Source organism: Phyllostomus discolor, chromosome 3, assembly GCF_004126475.2.
Source record: "Phyllostomus discolor isolate MPI-MPIP mPhyDis1 chromosome 3, mPhyDis1.pri.v3, whole genome shotgun sequence".
Taxonomy (NCBI): domain Eukaryota; kingdom Metazoa; phylum Chordata; class Mammalia; order Chiroptera; family Phyllostomidae; genus Phyllostomus; species Phyllostomus discolor.
Genome location: NC_040905.2, coordinates 67,042,122 through 67,064,030, shown reverse-complemented (window position 1 = coordinate 67,064,030; position 21,909 = coordinate 67,042,122). Strand labels below are relative to the sequence as shown.

Here is a 21,909-nt window from a genome sequence, read left to right as displayed (position 1 = left end):
GGCCAAAAAGCTATGGGACAAAACAGACAATAGAACAGATCCACAGGGGATCCAGATAATGAATAGCATGGGTTTGAACTCATGGGTTGACTGACTGTATGTTTTTCTCAATAAATAACAGAGTCAGCACTCTGTGTCCCTGGGTTTCACATCTGCAGATTCCCACCCATGAATGGAAAATAGTATTTTTGACCCACATTTGGGAATGCCCATATACAATGGGTTAACTTAAGTTATACATAGATTTTCAACTGTGTGTGGGTTGGAGCTTCTAACCACCCAACCTTGTGTTGTTCAAGGGTGAACTATGTGTATGTGTATTAGGTGTGTATATAGTTGCACTATATGTATCTATACTGGTCTGTTTACCTATACTGCTGCCTGTTTTTGTATGGTCTGCAAGCTAAAGAGTGGTTTTAATATTAGTATGGGTTGTGAAAAACAGTAAAGAAAGCACTTCTAGTTTGTACTCTGATAAGCAAAGAGCATATAAATTGTTACTTCTCACAGCAAGAAAAAAAATTGAACAAATTACAGATTAATAAGTGTCCTTAGATTCTCCAGAGACTTGAGACCACAGGGCAAACTGCGGCCCCCAAAACTGGAAAGATAGATCAATAGAGACCATTGCAATTTACTGGGAGCAGAAGGTGTCAGTGCTGAACATTAGACAGCATTTGAATATTTTTGGATGTGGAGCTTGGACTAAGTGGAGAGTTAATAACTCTTGGACATGTAGTCTTAGGAAGAAACCCTCTCCACTTTAAGGGCTCTTATATTTAGGTGCCCTGACCAGGTTCTCACAAGAAGAAAAATCCTCCTGTGTTTTGGATTGGGGGAGAGGGAAGGTAACCATTTTGAAATATGCCCAAGAGAAGTCTGCTCCCTGTAATAAAACCCTGCTTTTTAGGGAAACAACCAGAGTTTCCTGTACCAAACTTTAGAACAGAGGGCAATTAGACAAGTGGGTCTTTCTCTAACCTTCCTGTCTCATACGAGGGAAAGAAAAAAAAAGAAAGCCTAAGCAAAACTTATGAAGGCCACAGTCTAGAGACTCAAGCCCATGAAAAAACCTGAGATCTAACATAAGATTTAATCATGAGAGTATAGAATACTTCCTCCCTACAATTCTACCACATCAACATATATTATAAAATGACAGGTAATTATAACCGAAAGAGCTACAAGACACACTCTATTCAATAAAGAGTTTCTAAGGAAACCCAAAGACGCCAGTGAAGACAAAATGGGGATACCACAGGAAGTTGAGGCCTCTGATACCTACAGTTACAACAAACTTTAATCACAGCCTAATTCCTAGACAGATAATCAAAAAACCTTACAAAAAGGCCTATCTGCCTGATTTCTTATTACCTGATACACTCATTAGAACATTACAAGACATTCTAAGAGGCAAGAAAAAGCACAGGCTGAAAAGACAAAAGAGGTATCAGAATCAAGTCAGATATGGCAGGTATTTTTGGAATGATGAGACTGTGAACATAACTATGATTAATATGCTATGGGCCCTGATAGAAAAAGTAAGCAGAGAAATGGAAGCTCTAAGAAAAAAAATCAAAGTAAATTCTAAAAAGCAAAAATACAAAATACTATAACAGGAATGAAGAGTTCCTTCCTTGGGCTCATCAGCAGACTGGACAGGATTGGGAAGATTATAGTGACTCTGAAGATATGTCAATAGAAACTTCTCAAACTGAAAAAGAGAACAAAAGAATTTAAAAAGCCAAAACAGAATATTCAAGAACTATGCAGCAATTTCAAGGGTTTAACAAATGTGTAAAGGAAACACCAGAAGAAGAAGGAAAAAAAGGAACAGAAGGAATAAGTGAATAATGGCTGAGAATGTTCCAAAATTAATGACAAATACCAGGCCACAAATCCTGGAAGATTAGGAAACACCAAAAAGTATAAATATCAAAATACTCTATACCTAGGCATATAATATGTAATCTGCACAATTAAAAAACAAAGGCAGAGTCATGAAAGAAGACAGAAGAAATAAAAACTTGCCTATAGAGGATCAAGGATAATTTATAACAGACTTTACAAATCATGCGAGCAAGAAGAAAGTGGAATAAAATTATTAAACATTGAGTGGGGGAAATCTCCTCAATGCTGTATGCAATGAAACTGTTTTTCAAAAATGAAGGAGAAATAAAAATATTCTCAGGCAAACAAAAAATAAGGGAATTGTCACCAGAAAACCTGCCATGCAAGAAATGTTTAAAGTTCTTCAGAAAAAAAAATGATGTAAGTCAGAAATTTGGACCCACATAAAGGAATAAAGGGCAAAGAAAACTCTTTGTTCAAAAATAAAAATAGCAATAAGGTGTTTAGTAATGGTAGTTTATGGACAGTGAAATGAACAACAGCCCCCTGGTGGAAGGGAGGGAGGAGCTGGGAATGCTCTGAGGCACCAGCAGTGCCCATGAAGTCGAACAGCATTCTTTGAAAACAGATTTGTTACTTCTAAATGTATAATGGGAACCCTAGAAAAACCACTCAACTATTTTTTAAGTATGATTGCTGTGCTAACAGAGGAAAAAAGATCGATGGAATCCTGTAAAATACTCTTTTAAAACCCAAGAAGGCAGAAAAAGAGGGAAAGATGAAAATATGAAAGCAAGCATGAAAAAACAATTTGATGATATATAATTATGCGTAATAGTTTCTTATAACCTTCATCTTTTGTTATCAGTCTCCTTGTTCATTTAATTTCTCTTGCGAACTTTATTTTTATTGTTGACATTCTAACAGAGGTCCCCATTTCCCCTGTCTTCCCCTTTGCTGAGTCCAGGCCATCCTCCCCGCTTTTTTTTTCTTGGCAAGTCTAGTTAAAGATTTGTTTATTTTGTCTACCATTTCAGAAAAACAGCTTTTAGTTTTATTGATCTTTCCTGTTTTGTGAAATGTAAGTCTCTATTTCATTCATATTCACTCTGGTCTTTATTTCCTTCCTTCTACTAACTTCAGGCTTAGTTTGTTCTTTTTCTAGTTCTTTGAGATGTAAAGATTGGTAGTTTGTCTGAGATCTTCCTTCTTAATGTAAGCACTTATTGCTATGAACTTGTGTCTTAGAATTGCTTTTGCTACATCTCATAGGTTTTGGTACATTAGTTTTCTATTTTTATTTATCTCAAGGTATTTTTTTAAAAATTTTTCTTCCACCCGTTGGTTGTTCAGTAGCATGTTGTTTAATTTTTATATATTTGTGAGCTTTTTATTTTTCCTATAATGAATTGATTTCTAATTTCATACCATTGAGGCTGGAAAAGATGTTTGATACAATTCCAATCTTAAATTTATTTAGATTTCTTTGGTGGTCTAACATAATATCTATCCTGGAGAGTGTTTCGTGTGTACTTGAGAAGGATTTATGTTTTGCTGTTGTTGGGAGAAATGTCTTAAAAATGGTTGTTAAGTCCATCTAACATAACGAAGTTTAAGTTCAATAGTTTCTTTAAATGGACTTCATAAATTTTTATGCATAATTTTATTCATTGCTGAAATTGGAATATGAATTTTTCTAGTATTATTGTAATGCTATTTATCTCTTAAGGTCTGTTAATATTTGTTTTATGTATTTAGGTGCCCCTATGTTGACTGCATAAATATTTACAAAAATGTTATATTTTCTTTGTGGATTGGTCCCTTTTTATTATAAAATTACCTTCCTTGTTTCTCATTACAGTCTTTGTCTGAAAGTCAGTTTTGCCTGAGAAAAGTATAGCCACCTGAACTTTCTTCTGGTTTCTGTTTACAAGGGGCGTCTTTTTCCTCCTTTCACTTCCAGTCTTTGTGTGTCCTTACACTGGAAGTGAATCTCTTGTATGCAGCATGTAGATGGGTGCTGGTTTTGTAAAAATATACTCACGTATTCTATGTGTTTTGATTAGGGAATTCTGCCCATTTACATTTAAAGTTTACATTAATGCTTGATAGATATGTACATATTGCCATTTCATCATTTTCTGGCTATTTTGTAGTTCCTATGTTCTTCTCTTGCTCTTCCTTTGTGACTTATTTTCTTATTGGCATAATTTGACTCCCTTCTCCTTATCCTTTCAGGGGAGTCTAACCTATTAGCGTCTCTGGGCCACAGTGGAAGAAGTGTTGTCTTGGGCCACACGTTAGGTACAGTGAGACACATAATCACACAAAGAATCTCATAATGTTTTAAGTAAATTTATGATTTTGTGTTGCGCCTCAGGTTGGACACCCCTGCTTATATATTTATTTAGGTTTTTGCTTTGTGGTTGCCATGAGGCTTACATAAAATGTCTTATTTTTATATGAGTTTCTTTTTAAGTTGGTAATAAGTTAACCTTAAATACATACTAGAGCTCTACATTTTTACTCCCCCACACCCACATTTTGTTTTTGATGTTAGTTTACATGTTTTACCTGATACAAGTGTAAACACTAATTATTGTAATTCTATTTATTTTAATAACTATTTTAACTAGATGGACCTTATCCATAGCTATATGCTTACTTATAATTGTGATAACTAGATTAATTTTATTATTCAGATAAGCCAGAGCTCTTGGATGCCTCTCAGACCTTTGTGATTGCGCAAGCCACCTTCTTTGTCTTTAGAGGCTCCCAGTGGTAGAGAATGTTCCAAGAACTGTCAGTGTCCCAAAGGAGAGTATTGCAGTCAGCATGTAGGTGAAGGTTAATTGGAAGCTGGACCCTTAGGCATTGAGAAGTATGTAGTTAGGACCCTTCAATGGAGAAACTGGAAGATGGGCCTTTTTGCTTGCTTCTTCTGTGTTGGGCCAAAGTGTACAGCTGTAGGGGTTGTTCCTGTGCTTTTTAACAACTTCTTTGTTTCCCAGCCCCATGGGACTCATGAATGCAAGCCCCTTTGGCTATCAGAGTCAGGCCTCTAAATGCCCATCCCTTGGTTAGCAGCTGCAAAAGCTGTGGGTACCTGCATCTGTGTAGGCTCCTTCTAGGGAGATAGTGACAATTTGGAGCAGAATGAAGAGAGAAGGCAGAGATGGTGTCTAATGACTTTCTTGGTCTCAGGAGGATTGCAGGCATCACCTAGATGCCTGCTAAATCAGGAGCCTTACTTGAAGGCAGTATCTTTCAAAGTATGCAAATAGGTCTCTTTCAGGGAAATTCTGAGATTGGCTATTTTCTCCTGTTACTTCCATGCTGAGCTCTGGGGTATGTAGCCAGAGTGAGTCCCAGAGAGACTGTTAGGAACTATTTCTTTACTATAGTCTTGTGGGTCTCCCGGACACAAGGCCTATTGGCTTTCAGAACTTGGTAGTTAGGAGGCCCATTACTCAGGTGTGAGTCTTAAAAGTTGGTGTACTTGATGTGAATTCCAAACCCTGTGCTGCTCAGGAAGGAAGATGGGAGTTGGGAGCTCCTTCCCAATTACAGACTCTGTGCTGAGGATAGGGTTTACAGTGAGAGTGTGTCTCAGCTTTTCCTACCCATTTCAATGTGGGCGATGTGGATATTTTCTCATTTGCCCAATGTATAAAAGTCACTCAGCTAGTTCCTGGATTTCTTGTAGAGAAAATTTCTCCATGTATAGCTCTCCACAGGAAGTGGTGAGTTCAAGAGGCCCCTATGTCAACATTTTGGATCAGAATGAGGATATTCTTCTCAGGAAATGGTGCTGAAGTAATGGAAAACCTACATGCAAAAAAAAAAAAAAGGAAGAGTCTCTAGATACAGAATTTACACCTTTCACAAAAAATTAACTCAAAATGGATCATAGACCTAAATATAAAACACAAAACTGTAAAACTTCTCAACAATAACATAGGATCAAATCTAAGTAACCTTGGGTTTGGTGATGACATTTTAAATACAACACCAGAGGAAAGATGCATGAAAGAAAAAGAAATACATTTGACTTTATTAAAATTAAAAGCTTTCTCTGTGAAAGATACAGTGAATAGAATTAAAGATACGTTACAAGTTTGAAAAATATATAAGTATATCTGATGGAGGACATATCCAAAATTTTCAAAGAACTTTTAAATCTCATTAATTTGCAAGTAAATAACCCAACTAAGAATGGCAAAAGTCTGAACAGACACTTTGCTAAAGAACATATACAGATTGTGATAAGAATATGAAAATAGGCCCAGTATCATATGACATTAGGAGGTTTCAAATTAAAACTATAGATACCATAACATTATCTATTAGAATGGCTAAAATGGTAAAAAACTGATAAAAGAAAATGCCAGTGACTATGTAGAGCAACAAGTACTCTCATTTACTGCTATTGGAAATATATAATGGTAAGTGACTTTGGCAGTTTCTTACAAAGCTAACCATAGTCTTGTTATTTGTCATCTACCCAAATGAGATGAAAGCATATGTTCACACAAAACCCTGCTAACAAGTTTTTATAGCAGCTTCATTCATAATTGCCAAAAACTGAAAGCAGTCAACACACCCTTTAATAGGTGAATGGATAAACTACAGTATATTCATATATGGGATATTATACAGTGATAAAAAGAAATGAGCTCTCAAGCTACGGAAAGACATGGAAAAACCTTAAAAATATATATTGATAAGTGAAAGAAGTCAGTACGAAGGCCTAAATAATGTATGATTCCAACTACAAGACTATTGGAATCAGGAAAAGGAAAAACTATTCATTCATCAATTTTTTAAAAATGTACCATACTAAAGCAACATATTAATAATAGGTGAAATTGTGTATAGGAGAAGAATATGGTAACTCTATATGCTCAATTATTCTGATCTAAAAAGTGAAGTTTATTAATCATAAAAGGATGAGGAATATACAACAGACAGTACAAGTTTTGTAAAGCTTAAAATATTTACTATCTGGCCTTATACAGAAAATATTCATTCATCCCTAGCCTAAACCTACTTATTTGAAGGCAGCAATTTCAGATTGGATAAAAAGATTAAACCCCAAGTAAATGTAGTCTGTATGAAACCTACAACAAACAATGGCATATATAGTTGAAAACTATAAAAGATAATAAAAGTTATACAAACAGTAAATGAAAGAAAGCCAGAAGGAGTATATTGATATCAGACTTCAGAATCAAGAAAATCTCAGGGATGAAGAGACATTGCAAAATGTCAATTGGTCAATTTACCAAGAAGAACAAGCACCTCTACTTAGGTACACAGCTAACAACAGAGCCTCAAAATATAAGAAAGAAAAGCTAGCACAACTTGGAAGGAGCAGAAGGCAGATCCAGAAATATGCTTGAAGCTTGATCACTACCCTCTCAAGAGAGAATAAAGAAATACTAAATAACACAGCCAACCAACTCAACCAACTCAAACTAATTGTGTCTATGGAATTCTCCAGTAAATAACAGCAGAAAAAGTATTCTTTCTGAGTACAAATGGAAAATTCAGCAAAACATATAGACCATATTTAAGAACACAAAACAAACCTTGAAGGTTGAACAGAAGAACTGAAACTATAGAATGTGCTTTCTACCCCAGTGAAATCAAACTATAGTCAATAACAAAAAGATAATGGGAAAATCTCACATTAACAAGTTAAGTAGAAATATTTTTTAAAACTGAAATTGTGCATATAGAAATGAAAATTAGGATGTGTGAGAAAAATACCCCGAATACTACAAAATTATACATTGCAGATGATTAGTGAATATGAAATCAATAGAAATAAAACCCTCCCAAGAAGGAACACAAAGACAAAAGAGAATTAATAAAAATGAACAGAGCATCAGCGAGTTGGATGTCTTCAGGTGGACAACTATATATTTAGTTGGAGCTCCCAAAAAAAGGGGTTTGGGGAAAGAAAATATCTAAAGAAGCTATGTCCAGAATTTAAAAATTTCATATAAACTATACAGCTACAGATTTTTTTAAAAAACCTCAGCAAACCTTCACTATAAGAAACAAGAAGAATATTACACCATGGTTCATAATAATCAAGTTGCTCAAAATAAGTGTAAAGAGAAAAATCTTAAAAGCAGCAAGAGGTGAACAAAATGCTTTGTATACATAGGGCCAAATGTAAGGCTAACATAGATTTTTACATCAGAAACAATATAGGTAAAAAGACAGTTAAACAATAATTTAAAGTACTGAAAAGAAGTCAACCTATAACTATATTGAGCTAGAATATCTACAAAAATAGAGAAATAATTTTAGACATAAAAATGTACATGATATATATGATATTGAAGTGCTAAAGGAAGTCTTTCTGCTTGAAATAAAATAATACTAGGTGGAAATATGAACTACACAAAGCAAAGAAAAACAAAAGAAGTGATTACTGTATAGTAAATATTTTTTCTTATTTAAATCACTTTATGTTAATTTTGAAAGATATTTAACATGTAATATGAGTTAACATGAACTGCTATAATATGTGTTGGTACATGAAGTTAAAGATGTATAGAGTAAATTTTAAAGCAATCACTAAAATAAAAATGAATCGGAGTTGATAAGCCCTCATGAGAGTTAACATAGCATTTCACAAAAATATCTGTTTAATCTGCAATTAAGCAGAAAATAGGAAAAAGAACAAAGAAGAGAGAAAATGAATAAAAAGAGGATAGATTCAAACCCAGTCATACTGTTAATCACATTAAATATAAATGGGTGTAATATCCCAATAAGGCAGAGAACCTCCAACTTGATTTTTCTTAATAATTAATGCAAGTAGTCCAAAATTAACCAGTGATGACACAAAAGATTTGAATAACACTGCCAACTGGATGAAATTGACATTTGTAGACTTTTAATCTAACTTTTTCATCTAACAGAGCAAAATATACATTCTTTTCAAGTGATGAAACACTTAGCAAAGTAGATTGCATTCTGCAAAACAAGTCTCAATAAATCAAAAGGATCAAATCATACAACAGAATTAAATTTCTAACCATGGGAAATTAAATTAGAAACAAATCAATAAAAAAGATTTCTGGAAAAACTTAAATATTTGGAAAATGAATAACAGACTTCTAACTAACCTGTGGATAAGAGAATTTTTCAAAAAGGGAATTGGGCAGTCTTTTGAAATGAATAAAAATGAAAACACATAATAAAATTTGTGGAGTTCTGCTCAAGTAGTGTTTATGGGATAATGTATAGCATTAAAAGCCTGTATTAAAAAAAGAAAAATAGTGTTAAACCAGTGATATTTGCTTCTACCTTAAGTAACTGGAAACACTAAAGCAGATTGACCCCACAGGAAGTAGAAGAAATGCAATTGAGATTGGAACAGAAATCAATGAAGTTGAGATAAGAAAAACAATGGAAAAATCAAAAAAAGCACAGGTGATATTTTGAGAAGATTGATAAAATTGCTAAACTTCTGGAGGAGAAAATTGCTACTATCAGAGTTAGAAATCTGATGTGATGTTAGTGCAGATTCTACCAGTATATTTTTTAGATTTCATTTATTTATTACTAGAGAGAGGGGAAAGGAGGGAGAGAGGGAGAGAAACAGCAATGTGTGGTTGTCTCTCACGTGCCCCCTACTGGGGACCTGTCCTGCAACCCAGGCATGTGCTCTTAGACTGGGAATTGAACCAGTGACCCTCTGGTTCACAGGCTGGTACTCAATCCACTGAGCCACAGGAGTCAGGGCTCTACCACTATTAAAAGTATAAGATAATAGCATGAACAAGTTTATTTCTATAAATTTGAAAAATTTCATGAAATGGATAAATCTTTTAAAAGCTATAAACTCACTCAAAAAGTAATAGATAATTTATATATTTAGGAAATAAATTTGTAGCTAAAAACTTTGTGACAAACCAAAACAAAAACAAGTACAGGCCTAAATGACTTCCCTGGGGAATGCTACAAAACATTTTTAAAATATCTGATTTTACAAAAATTCTTCAAGAAAATGGAAAAGAAATGGATAATTTTTTTTTAATTTTAATATTTGTTCAAGTACAGTTTTCTGCCTTTACTCCCATCCCAGCCCACCCCCTAGCCCTCCCCACCTCCCTCCCATTTCCACCCCCCTACTTTTTGTCTATGTGTCCTTTATACTTGTTTCTGTAGACCCTTCCCCTTTTCCCATGAAATTCTCCTGAAATTTCCTCCACTCTCCTCTCTGGTCGCTGTCAGCCTGGATAATTTCTAACTCATTCTATGAGACTTTTTTATCATGATATCAAACTAGACAAAGACATTGTAAGAAAAAAATAGAGACCTATATCATTCATGATCATTAATTCAAAACAAAATTCTTAATAAAATCTTAATAAATTAAATCCAATAGTATAATAAAAGGAAAATAAATTATGACCAAGGAAGATTTATCACAGAGATGCAAGGCTAGTTTAATATTTGAAAATCAATATAATCCACCATATCCATAAACTAAAAATGAAAATGAATATATATTATCATAATCAATGAAAAAAAGCACTTCTTAAATGCAATATTTATTCTTGGTAATCTAGGAAACTAGGAATGGGAGAGAATCTATGAAAATATAAAACTGACATCACACTTAGTGATTATTATGTACTGAATGTTTGTTTGTCCTCCTCTCAGAAAATTTGTATGTTGGAGCCCCAACCCCCAATCAATAGTATTAAGAGGTGGCACCTATAGGAGATAATTAGGTTTAGATGAGATGATGAAGTTGGACACCATGATGATGGAATTAGTGACCTTAGAAGGGAGGAAGAACCCAAAGCCTTCCATCTATTAGTCCTGTGAGGATACATGGAGAAGTTGGTGGTCTTCAATCCAGGATGAAAGCCCACACCAGACACTGAAGCTGTCTGTGCCTTGAGCTTGGACTTAGCTTCCAGAACTGTGAGAAATAATGCCTGTTGTTTAAGCCACCCAGTTGATTATATTTTGTTATAGCAAGCTGAGCAGACTAAAAAAAGATGAGCCACTGAATGACCAGGAATGCAATAAAGATGTTTGCTTTGATGACCTATATTAACATTGTACTGCAGGCGTTAGCCATTACTGTAAGAAAAATAAATAAAAGGCATCCAGGTAGAAAAAGTGGAAGTATACCTGTGTTTATTTGAAGAACAACACAGTTATCTACACAGAAAATCGAAACACCATTATAACTAATAAACTGAGTTTAGCAAGTTTGCAGGATATAAGATCAACATAAAAGAATCTATGGTGTTTCTATTTATTATCAATAAATTAGAAGAAATTAATATTAAAATAGTACTGTTAAGAACAGTATCAGGAAAAAATAAATATTGTCAAGGAAAAGATCAGCCCTGGCTGGCGTAGCAAAAGATCAGCCCTGGCTGGCGTAGCTCAGTGGATTGAGCGTGGGCTGCAAACCAAAGTGTCACAGGTTTGATTCCCAGCCAGGGTACATGCCTGGGTTGCAGGCCATGACCCCCAGCAACCACACATTGATGTTTCTCTCTCTCTATCTCCCTCCCTTCCCTATCTGAAAATAAATAAATAAAAAATCTTTAAAGAAGAGATCAATATACAGGAACCTATAGTAATTCTAGCTACTACTTACAAACAACTGGGAATTTATAATAAAATATTAGCATTCATATAAAGAAAAAGAAATACTTAATGATAAGTATGAAAAAGATGCTCAACATCTTTAGTCATTAGGGAAATTCATATTAGAAATCACAATATGAAGTTACTATATCCCTGTTGGAATGTCTAAAATTAAAAAGGCTGACCATACCAGCTGCTGATGAGGAATGCAGGAAACAACTGAAACTCTCACACACTACTGGTGAAGTGTGTAATAACACAACCCCTATGGAAAACTGACAGTTTCTTAAAAGGTTACATGAACCTACCAGATTATCCAAATGTTCTTCTCCTTAATCTTTACTCAAGAGTATGGAAGCACATGACCATACAAAGACCACATGAAGATCAGCTGCATGAAAGTAGCCAGATAAAGAAAGGGTGCATTATGTATTATTTCATTTCACTAAAAGCTATGAAATCCAAACTAATGAATAGTGACAGAAAGTAGATCATCAGATGTCAGGGGGTGGAGGAATTACAAAGGAGCATGAGGAGGTTTTCTGGGGTGATGATTATGCTTGTTAACATGATTGTGATGATAATTTCACAAGTGTATGCATGTATCAAAATTTCAAATTATAAACTTTAAACATACATAGTCTATTGTATACTCATTATACCTTAATAAAGCTGTTAATTTATTTTAATAATATTTTGTGAACCTCACTGATATCTTGATTTGTACATTAATAAATATACTATAATGGCATTATAATTACATTCAATGTCTTTTTTTTTTAATATAGGACAGGGAAGTTGGGAGACCTGACAGCTCCTTGCAATTCTGCCTGTAAATGCTCAACATTTTATTCACCTGTGTGTGGAAGAGATAATATTGGATATTTTTCTCCTTGCTTTGCTGGTTGTACACATTCTAAAACAATAAATGATCAGAAGGTAATTATTTTAAATTATGCTTCTTCCTCTCCAGTAAGATTTTGAAATTGTAGATGATGTTTACATTATGGCAGCAATCCAAATAACTTAAAATTGAACATACGTTATCTGTGTCTGTCCTTTGATATTTACATGGATCAGGTCTCATTTTAACATCCCCTTATTTGCTCATTTTGGGGCCATTATCATTAGAATATCTTATTTCCCGGGGCCTTCTACCAACCTCCAAACAAATTCCCCTTTTTTGTCATATGGAGCAGTTTACCATTCAGCTGTTTTTTCACTCTAGGTTAATTTTCTGTATCCAAAGTTGCATAAATATGCTTTCAGCTAAATAATGGACTATAACTACAGATCCTTCCTTTTAAGTGGTATAGGGGCAGGGACTCAGATTTTAAAAATTCTATATTTCTCTCTCTCTCTCCTCAGGCTAGTTTTTGTAAAGGGGAGAGAGCAACAGAGATGAATATTTCTTGATCCATAGGCATCGTCCCACCTCCCTTAGCTGGTAATAAAGTCCTGTGTTGGTTATGCACCTACATACCAATATTGTCTTCCCTGTTATACACAGATCGTTTCACTACAAGATATTAGCACACCTGACCAATTTCAATTCCTTATAGTCATGTTTCAGTTGCCTATGACTTAATGATATACCTTTAGTTTTTTATTGACTATTGATATAAAGAGGTTGCATACCCTTTAAAAAGTCTTTATTAAATGTTATGATATATATTTAAAATTACATTTAAAATCTTTGAAATATGTTACTGGGGAAAGCATTCAATGTAATAGAAAAGCAGACTCCTATATGCCACTTGCCTATCTTCAACAGCTTATTAACTTACAGAAAATCTTATTTTATACTCCTGCTTACTTCCTGTCCTCTGTTTTTGTTTGAAACTAGTAAATGATTATTAAATGCTCACATTTAACCTTGGCATTTGACCTTGGCATTTTGAACCAATATTATTTAAGAACTAAAACAGACAGCCACTGTGTAGCTCCAACCTCTTTTTCTTTTAGGGGGAATTCCTTTTAGGAATTTTTTGTTTCTATTTAATAAAAATATTTATAACTTTCTTATGTTTTTCTAGGAAATAATTCATAGTGAAAGCAGTGAGAAAAATTAACAAAGTAATCAAACTGTGTGATAACTGTGATATTAAATAAAAATTAAAAGAAGAGCAAAATATTTTTTGACAATTTTTATAAGATTTATTTGAGCCAAACTAACAACACATACTGGAGAGCAGGATCTCAAGTGCTCCCAGAATAAAATATTTTTGACAAAAATTAGACATCTTAGAAACTACCCAGGACAATTAACCTTGACAGAAATAATGGCTCTGAGGGAAAACTGACAATAGCAGAAGCTATGACTACTACAATTTGATATGGATGCAACTGATGAAAGGATAAAATGTGCATTAATTTTAGATGGAAAAGAATCGATACTAATAAATATATTTTTTAACAACATGAAAGTTAAATAAAAGAAATACCATATACAAAAATGATCAAGTATCTAAATGGTTTTAATGGAATTCCCTCTGGAAAATATTTTTTCAATGAAAATATGTTAACTTTAAAATAAATCTGATTAAATGTTAATTTTCAAAACATGATCAGGGTCAACATGAGTTAAAATTGGACATGTTAATTACCCTTACACAAAAGTTTGCAAGAGGAGTGGTGGGAAATACTATATCTCTGAATAGTATTTCCTATAGAAAATCAGAGCTTTACTAAAACTGAAAATAGATACATCCTCTTCATACCGATAATATTCCTGGGCAGGTTTGCTTCATTGAAACCCATATATAATCTTATCTATGTCACCAAAGATCATAAAATTTTCTTATGTAGATGTAAAAGAAATCTTGTTTTCATCTTCATCTTCTCATTCGGACTAGTTCTTCTCAGCAGCTGACAGCTTTCACAATAAACAAGAAGAGAGGCTGTTATTTTCTGAAGGCTGCTCTAGTACAGCAGGAGCCTCACTCCAGTGACTTATAAACGGGAAATCAGTCTCACCCACGGCATTTAGGATTCCAGGAAGCCAGGCTAAGCTCTTATTCAGCTGAAAACATTCTTAAAATATTTTACTTCTGTTACTTACCTCCCATCTTTGTGTTTTGTCATATATTTTATTTCTTCATATATTTTAAATGATACTTAACTATTATTGTTGTTATTTTGTACAATCATATGCACTTATATTTGCCTACCTATTTCCTTGCATTCCATGTTTTCATTTCTTTTTTCTTGAAGAACCGTATTTCAGCTTTGTTTTTGAAAAAAACAAAAACAATTGTTTTCACTGGGTATGGAATTCGATATTGGCATTTGAAAGATGCCATTATATTGTCTATGTCTCTGGCTGCTTTTAGGATTTTTCTCTTTGTTTTTGATTTTCAGCAGGTTTCCTTTAATGTGCCTAGATACGATATTTATTAAATTTATTTTGTTTGGGTTTTACAGAGCATCTTTAGTCTGTGGATTTATGTCTATCTGTTGGAAAATTCTCAGCTATTATTTCTCCTTCACTCTTTTTTTTTTTTGCAGGGTGCATGTATTAGTTTACTATTGCTACGTAACCAAATATCACAATGCTATGTCTATAAATCATACCCATTTATTAGCTCTCAGTTTTAAAGAAAGAAATCCAGATACAGCATGAGAATCTCTTCTGCTTAGACTCTCACAGGCTGAAATCAGGATGTAGATTGAGCTGCGTTCCTTCTGGAGGCTCTGGGAAAGAATCTACTTACTAGCTTATTCCAGTTATTGGCCAATTCAGTTTCTTTGGGTTGCAAAAAAATGAGGTCCCTGTTTACATGCTAGCTGTCCACTAGGTCTGATTTTAGCTCTTAGAGGCACTCCCATTCTTTGCCACGGGACTTCCTCCATCTTCAAGGCTGGCAACAATCTCCTTTATCACATGCTTTGAATCTCTGACTTCAGGAAAAACTCAGTACCTTTTAAGGCTTTGAAGTTTATCCACTCTTTCTTAAAGTCAATTATGCCACATAATATAACTTGGTAAGGGGTATAAAATTCGCCAGTTCACAGTCCTAGGAATTATATAGACATTATATTATACAATAGGAGGGTGGACATCTTAGGTGCCATTTTTGAATTCTGCTACCACACACTACCAGTAGACTTTTCCACTGTGTCTAATACTCTTTTGTCCTTTTCTCTGTTTTCCATCTCCTTTCACCTGTTTAAGTGTAAATATTTTTTATTCACTTGTCCTAGTCTCTATTCTGTAGTGTCTATTTGGTAATGTCTACTCTGCTGTTAAACCTGTTAACTGAGGTTTGAAATTTACTCATTGTATTTTTCAGTTCTAATAATATAAGTTTTTGTAGAATTCAAATCCTGTTGAAATTTCATATCACTTAAGATATTTTACCCTCCCTTTTGGAAAAATATTAATTACAGTTATTTTAAAGTTCTTGCTATTAAGTCCACTATCTAGATCAACTATGAGTCTACTTATATTTGTTCTTCTTTTAATTTTAAACTAATTATTCTTACCAATTTGTAAGCCTTGAAATGTCATATTAAGTCCTGAACATTGTGTATAAAAAATATTTCCTAATATAATTATCATTTGGCTTCATGTGTTTTCAGGCTCTGTTATTATATGCATAAACAGTGACAGTTATATCACCTTGATGAGTTCCTTTCATATTTATAAAGGGTCCCTTTCCACCATTCTCTGTCTTTAAGTAGTGCACTAAATTTTATATGTTAAATAGTCACTCTGGCTTTTTCTGACTGTTTCCATGATGCATGTTATTTCACTCACTTTATTTTTCAAATATTTGTGTCTTTATGTTTAAAGTGATTTTGTAGCCAGCATATAATATGGTTTTTCTTTGTCTTCAGTTTTGTTAACCTGTTTTTTAATCTGAGTTTTTAGAGTACTCACATTTATTATAATTATTGATATGGTGTGTTTAGATCTATCTTCCTTTTCATTAATGGAAATAAATGTATTTTACTATATTATTTTGATATGGCTTTTGGCATTTTGATTATATCTCTTTGAATATAATTCCCCCATTTTTTGTTTGACCCTTTCAGAACCTGAGATCTTGTGATTCTACAATCTGTTCACCAACATTCTTCATATTTTCACTTTTGCCCTGAGGCAGCCTAGGTTCTATAACCTGCAACCATTGGCTGTGCTACATATCTTTTGTCTGACCTCCAGATCCACTTTTCACACTTCTTCCCAGTCCTCATTGTTCCAGGAGACTGATTTATATGATGAGAACTCATTTGCCTTTTGGCTTACAACTACACTAAATTAATACGGAGTTCTAATAGAAAACCAGAAAGATGAGGAACAGCAGTGAAGTCAGCGTCATTTTTTAGGTGCCCTCTCTGACCCATGGACTGACTATCTCCCCAGACTGAAGGTCTCAGTTTCTTTCAAGGAAGCTTCCACGTGACTTTTTCCTTCTGAAAACCATTTCTACCCTAAGAGCTTTCAGAAAATCCTTTTAAATATACTTTCATTATAAATGCTAGATCTAGCTACCTTCATAAGTTCCTCTGATACTTACCGTGGTCCCAATCAGCATCACTTTGTACCTTGTTTCTATATCTTTTTAACTGTTTTCTCTGTTTTCACCTTTACCTTCATAGGCCAAGAGTCTCAATATAGCAGCCAAGTGATCTTTTAGAATGTCATTTATACATATATCCCTCCAATGGTTACACATTACTAAGATTAAAATCCAAAGTTTTTAAATTAGCCTTGTAATTATTTACCAATTTCTGTATAGTCTGATCTTCCCCCACTACTCCATTATATTTTCTCGTAGTTTACTTTATGTTCCTCTGCTCCAGCCACATTTTTCTCCTTGCTTTTCTTTGAACTTATCAAGCAAGCTCTAGACCCAAGACCTTTAAATTTCTGTTTTTTTTTTTTCTCTGCCTAGAATGCATTTTTTAAAGATAACAAATGGCTCCCTCTCTTCCCTTCTTCATATCTCTGCTCAGTTTATCAGTGAATCACTGGGGTAGTCATTAATTATGATAAGTTCACAAACATGATTTTTGGACCTATATTTTATGAATCATTCAGATTCCAGCCATCTTCATTTCCTCTTATACCTTCACTAGTAACCTAGTGCCATATTTCTGTTGAGTTTATGATATTTCTTAAGTTAAACCCTTTTTAATAAATTAGTAAATTGCTAATTTGCCTCTGTATCTTCAAACTCTGTTTAGTCCTTCTTAGATAGTATCACCTATTCATGTTTCTTGAATTATTAACCCTACGACAACCACCCCCAATTTTCATTGGCTTCCAGTTAAGTCTATCTTGTGACTTTGGCCCTAGAAACTTTGCTTTTGTAAACAAAATAATAATAATGATAATAATAATAGTAACAACAACAATAATACATTTAAACATTAATGTACAACTGCATTAGTATGAAGACAAATATCATCCAGGCCAGATTCATTATTATTATATTCATTTTTTTAATTTTCAAAGACACTAAAATTACAATTTATGTGGCCTAATATATTTGGGGCCTATTTGGCAATGCCTACTCTGCCTAATAGATAATAGCCCTGCTATCATAACATACAAAATAACATCTTAGCTTTGCAGTAATAGTCCCCATACCTCCACATTTGGGTGACTGTCGATATTTCAAATCCAAGTTAAGTTAAATTTTAAAAATATTTTATTTATTTATTTATTATTTTTAGAGAGAGGGGAAGGGAGGGAGAGAAACATCCATGTGTGGTTTCCTCTCATGTGGCCCCCACTGGGGACCTGGCCTGGAACCCAGGAATGTTCCCTGACTGGGAATCAAACCCGTGACCCTTTGATTCATAGCCCACGCTCAGTCCACTGAGCTACACCAGCCAGGGCTAAAGTTCAGTTTTACTTATCACATCATCCTTAACTGCTCTCAATTAACAGAGCTCTATGAAAATTATCTGTGCAATTAGATATCAATATTTTTGGTGGAATTTCTTAAATTAATAGAATTTTTTCTAAGTAACTATAATTATATACATACCCACAAAAATACATGAGTCTTTAAAATAGCTTGCACTTACATTAATATTTCATTTCTGAGTGATGACTAGCAGATTTAATATAAGGACATTTACTGTTAAAACTGGCTAGTCTCAATATAGTTGTTATTGACTTAATTTTTACTTTATAATAATATGTTTTTGCTTTATAACTATATTTCTAAAAGATAGTATTCTATCTTAATTTTTAGACATATTTCAATTGTTCTTGCATTACTGATGGATTAACAAATGCAGATGAGGAAGGTGATTTTATTGATGCCAGATCTGGGAACTGTGATACAAAGTGCCATAAATTACCTTTGTTCATTGTTGTTATGTTTTCTACACTTGCATTTGCTGCTTTTTCTGGTACACCAAACACGCTGACCATCCTTCGGTATGTATATTATTATTTATGATAATTGTCTTTTAAAATGTAAAAAGTCAATTTCAGGAAGATTTTATAATATTATAGTAAATGATTTACTCTCGTTTCAAGGTAGCAACTGCTAGAGGGGAAATTTGTTACACCATCAAAATTCATGTGTATGGTTCATTTTCTATATTGACTAATTTATTTGCATGAAGCCTATAGCCATCACATTTGATTCAATAAACTTTAATTTATAACATGGAAAATTTATATATAGACATATTGTTACATTGTCAAAATGTATGGACATGTCTAATTCTTTATCTAATTTATTTGCATACTCTACAGATACCACATTTAGTTTAGCTTTAATTTATAATTAAGTTTACTTAATTTACCAAACCTGGAAATTTTATAAATATAGAGAAATTCTTAATTATGACAAAGATTTAATTATAAGGTTTAATTGGTTATAGGTATTTATTGAATATTTACTTCTATATTAGCCAATTTGACTATGAAAAAAACTTCAGTATCATCAAGAAAGGAACATAATTTTAGAATTTTACTTATTATAAGGTTTTAAAAAGTTTGTATTTACTTTTTTTTTAGAGGGGAAGGGAGGGAGAAAGGGAGATCAATGTGCAGTTGCCTCTCATGTGCCCCTTGTTGGGGACCTGGCCTGCAACCGAGGAATACGCCCTGACTGGGAGTTGAACCAGCGACCCTTTGGTTTGCAGGCTGGTGCTCAATCTACTGAGCCACACCAGCCAGGACAATTTTTAGAATTTTAGAGTGTTGTTATGTGTTTATTATTATTCTAAATTAAAGCAACATTTGTTATTGATTTGTTTGTCCTGAATATATATTGATAAAATAAAGATATTTATTTTTATTACAGTAGCAGAATAATTGGTCATTATTTTCAAATTATTATTTTTTGCCAGGGGCTAACATAAAACTTTAAGTCATCAGGAGTGCTTTCTTGGTCCCTTAGGAAAGCATACTAGAAAACTTGAATAAATATATACAGAAATAAAATATGAATTGGGCTTATGTGACCTCTGTCCTCAGTAAAATTGCAATTTAGATGGGAGACAAAATTTGGGCATATCAATATAGGAAGCGGCTTTTTCATTTACTTACATGTGTCTGGCACTGAACCTGTAAGGACCAATAAAATATGGACCTTGACCTTCAGTTACTTAGAGTTTAATTGGGAAGAAAAATACTTAAAAAGAAATAGAGTGAGTATATAAAAGTGCTTTGATTAAAGCCTACATAGACTGATCCAGGACAAAGTGAAGGGAAGGGCAATTTTTACCTAGGGCGATTTAGAAATGCTTGCAGAAAGTGTGTCACTTGAACTAAGGTGTAAAGATAAATGATTTCTCATAATGTGAGCAGACTGGGGACAAGTTCTTAACAGGAAAAGTGAGCAGTGCAAGTAGAGGCAAAATGCATAAAATACCTGAACAACAAGTTTTGTTTTGACTGGAGTGGTATGATGGTGAATGGGACAAGGAGATTCGAGCTTGGGAAGGGCCTGATAATGGGTGGCTTCTTTGCCACGTTAATGCGAATGATGTTATTGTGTGTATGTGTGGAGGTCATGACCACAATACCCCTCAAAAGTAAAAGTGATCAGCCCTGGCTGGTGTGGATAAATGGATTGAATGTCAGCCTGTGGACCATAGGGTTGCTGGTTCGATTCCCAGTCAGCGTACATGCCTGGGTTGCAAGCTGGGTCCCTGGTGGGGGCTATGTGGGAGGCAACCACACATGGATGTTTCCCTCCTTTTCTTTCTCCTTCCCTTCCCCTCTCTCTAACAATAAATGAATAAAAATCTTTTTAAAAACATAAGAGTGATCAAATACGCATTTTAGATAGAATACTTTAAAATAGTATGGAAGATGATGCTGAGGGAGAAAACTTGGAAAAAAGAAAAAGTACTTAGGGCATCATTTTAGAATTTAGTAGTGGTTTTCAGAGATAGAGATAATATTTTAGAAAAATTTAGTTTACATAAAAGGGGGAAGTTATTACTTTGATATTCCTGGAACCAAATATGAAGAAATTTATGATTATGGCCAGATTTCCAGTCTGGGGAGCTAAATTAATGATAGCACATTAACTGAGTTAAGAAATTTAAGGAGAAGAGAAAGCTCAGAATGAAGATAATCAGTGCAATGTTGAACATACCTTATTAAAAGTTTATGTGAAACATCCAAGGAAATATTCCCCACAGTGTGGTAAGAAAGATGATAGTAATATTCCCGAAGTTCAGTTCTGAATCTTCTCAATTCTGAACCTGAAAATGATACAAAGCAAAAAGGAGACCAACACACACACATACATGCACACACTGTATTTTCAGTGCTATTATGAGACAGATAAAAATGATAAAATTGAAACTGTATGTAAGTATTTCTTAAATTGAAACAGACTGGAATCTAGTTTGTAATTTCACAAAGATGTTAAAAAGAAAAACAGGAAATGTGGAGAGTGTCTCAGGATTGACCAATTTCAGATATCTCCATTATGTATTTCTGCTTAGGAAAAGAAGACACCCACCTTTATTTATTTTTAAAGATTTTATTTATTTTTAGAGAGAGGGGGAGGGAGGGAGAGAAACATTGATGCACAAGAGAAATATCTATTGATTGCCTCTCGCTCGCCCCCAGCTGGAGACCTGGCCTGCAACCCAGGCATGTGCCCTAACCACTTGTTGCACCAGACACATTCCAGTTCCCAGGCCAGTGCTCAATCCACTGAGCCACACCAGCCAGGGTGATGACCTCACCTTTAGATGGAAGTTATGGGAGCATTACCTAGGTAGATAAGTTAAGGCTGAGTATTTCTGGAAAGAATGAAAGAAAAGTTTAGAAAATGCCCATGAGGGCCACATATGGCAGATCTGAAAGAGTGGCAGTAAAATATGCCTTCTACACATGAATCCATATCTTTGGAAAGCAAGAAGTGTGGAGACTTCAGAAGCCCAGGGCTGGCAGAAGTTCCTTTGAAACAGCTCAGGCTTGGGGAGGCA

General features: G+C 34.0%; 1 protein-coding gene across 1 annotated transcript in view; it reads left to right on the top strand.

Annotated features, from left to right (window-relative positions):
• The window catches only part of LOC114494739 (solute carrier organic anion transporter family member 6A1-like), an 80,015-nt gene that overhangs the window by 42,234 nt on the left and 15,872 nt on the right, over positions 1–21,909 (top strand). The window contains exons 9-10 of the mRNA XM_036020073.1: positions 12,276–12,426; positions 18,699–18,886. Coding sequence (XP_035875966.1) covers positions 12,276–12,426; positions 18,699–18,886 — 339 coding nt within the window. The remainder of the gene's footprint in view (positions 1–12,275; positions 12,427–18,698; positions 18,887–21,909) is intronic.